The 2,243-nt window shown below is 49.1% G+C and overlaps 1 protein-coding gene across 1 annotated transcript; it reads left to right on the top strand.

Annotated features, from left to right (window-relative positions):
* Window positions 1–204: 204 nt before the first annotated feature.
* LOC141083969 (uncharacterized) lies at window positions 205–1,847 on the top strand. The gene is made up of 2 exons (XM_073568377.1): window positions 205–379; window positions 491–1,847. The coding sequence occupies exons 1-2, from the start codon at window positions 288–290 to the stop codon at window positions 1,749–1,751; spliced, it is 1,353 nt and encodes a 450-aa protein (XP_073424478.1). The 5' UTR covers window positions 205–287; the 3' UTR covers window positions 1,752–1,847.
* Window positions 1,848–2,243: the final 396 nt, after the last annotated feature.

Raw genomic sequence — 2,243 nt, 5'->3', positions numbered from 1 at the left:
CTCGATGTTCGGGCCCAGATTACAGAGCGTAAGTATATACAGTACCGGTTGCTTGATTTAAACCAGTGTTTCCCGAACTCCAGTCCTCGTGGTCCCCACGGATCATGTGTTCAGGATTTCTATTTACTATGGAAATCCTGAAAACATGACCCCTGGGGACCATGAGGACTGGAGTTTGGGAAACACTGATGTTGTATACTAACCACTCCTTTCTCGTTTCAGGGAACAGAATTGTGAATCGGTGGCGGTCTGTGAGGGATCGTTTCAAGAAGGAGTTCAATAAAGAGATGCGGGCCCCGAGTGGATCTGGAGGACGCAGGAGCAAGTACAAGTATGCAGAAGCCCTGTCGTTCCTCCGGGAAACAATGGTCACCAGAAGGTAAATATTACACACCACATGTGAAAAAAAATGTTAGATGTAAATTTTTTTTTCAGCCAGGGCCATACCATGTCAGTATTTTAATTGTTTTTTTTTCTCTTTATTCCACAGCACGGTGAGCAGCACTCGGGAGCCGGCACGATTGGACCCTTCTGAGGCGATCCCTGAGGAGACCGGCACCGAGGGACACTTCGACCGCCCCGGTACATCTGCACCTTCCCAGCCTTCCCACACATTCGACCCATCTGTCCCATCCACCAGCACAGGAGCATCGTGGCCGCCTACATTACATGAAGCTGCTGGTGAGGAGATCGCTTTCCCTTTACCCCACCCTTCTGCCCCTGCCACCTCTAGTACACCTGCGGGTACTGGGCGGCAGCGGCAGAGGGGTCAGGAAAAGACTTATGCGCCAGAGTTCTTGCATCTGAATGCATCTTTCCAGAACTGTCTAAAAGTCTTGTCAGAGCAAATCTCCGCAGGCTATCAGCAGATCAACTCCAGCATTCTGGAGGTGAAGACACTTCTGCAAACCATGCATTCAGAAGCAAGATCTTCGCCAAACCACACCTTTTTCAGGTCTGTTGTGGAGCGCATGGAAACGCTCTCTCCTGCCCAGCAGATGCATGTAATGCATTCATGCCACGCTGCTCTCCAGCAAGTTACCTCCCAACCTCCTCCTCCTCCCACCACAGTAGTTCCTCCACCTGCACCCCCTCCAGCCACTTTCCATCCTCCCCCTCCTATTACATCTACACCCCCTCCAGCCACTTTCCATCCTCCCCCTCCTATTACATCTACACCCCCTCCAGCCACTTTCCATCCTCCCCCTCCTATTACATCTACACCCCCTCCAGCCACTTTCCATCCTCCCCCTCCTATTACATACCATCCACCTCCAGCCACTTTCCATCCTCCCCTCCTATTACATACCATCCACCTCCCCAGCACCATCCACCTCCCCAGCACCATCCACCTCCCCAGCACCATCTACCTCCCCAGCACCATCCACCTCCCCAGCACCAGCAACCTCCCCAGCACCAGCAACCTCACCAGTACCAGCAACCTCCACAGTACCTGCAAACTCCCCAGTACCAGCAACCTCCCCAGTACCAGACATCTCCCCACTTCCAGCAACCTGCCCCGTACCAGACATCTCCCCACTTCCAGCAACCTGCCCCGTACCAGACATCTCCCCACTTCCAGCAACCTGCCCCGTACCAGACATCTCCCCACTTCCAGCAACCTGCCCCGTACCAAACTCCTTCCCCATACAACTTGCCATCAACATCATCTGCTCCTACAGTCCCTGCCCAACCCTCCACTCCACCACACACCACCTCTTCTGCTTCCCACATGTCCACCCTTTCTGTAGTTTTTTCCACACCTTCACCTCTAACTGTTCCTTCCCCACCACGATCCCAGTCCTCTCTCCACACTCCCAGTGTCGAAGTGTCCCGCAGCCCCTACAGCAGTATTTCCACCACACACTACACCGAAATATAATGTGTGTATTTAAATAAAAATGACCAGTTTTATGGTTTCAGTTTTATAGTTTCAAATTTTTATTAAACATGTTTATTAAAATTTTAAAAAAGTTTACTAAAAAAAACATTTTTCAATAAAAGTTAAATTATTTTACACTGGTTGTCTGTCATTTCTTTCTGCGGCGAAAAAGGTTAAATACAGGGTATTTAAAAGGTGAAATGGTATTCAAAACTAGGTATATAACTGTGGGTAAATTTTAGCTTTTTGCCACAGTTGTGTTCCTGGTTGTGTTTGAAGCAAAGTATTTCACCTAAAAAGTTGTGTTTATTGTTGGTGATTTCCTAACAATGTACACAACTTTTGTTAAAAGGTGAAATAC

The sequence above is a fragment of the Dendrobates tinctorius genome, unplaced genomic scaffold (assembly GCF_039654945.1).
Source record: "Dendrobates tinctorius isolate UK_male_01 unplaced genomic scaffold, ASM3965494v1 ptg000022l, whole genome shotgun sequence".
Taxonomy (NCBI): domain Eukaryota; kingdom Metazoa; phylum Chordata; class Amphibia; order Anura; family Dendrobatidae; genus Dendrobates; species Dendrobates tinctorius.
This window is presented reverse-complemented; position numbering and strand designations above follow the sequence as displayed.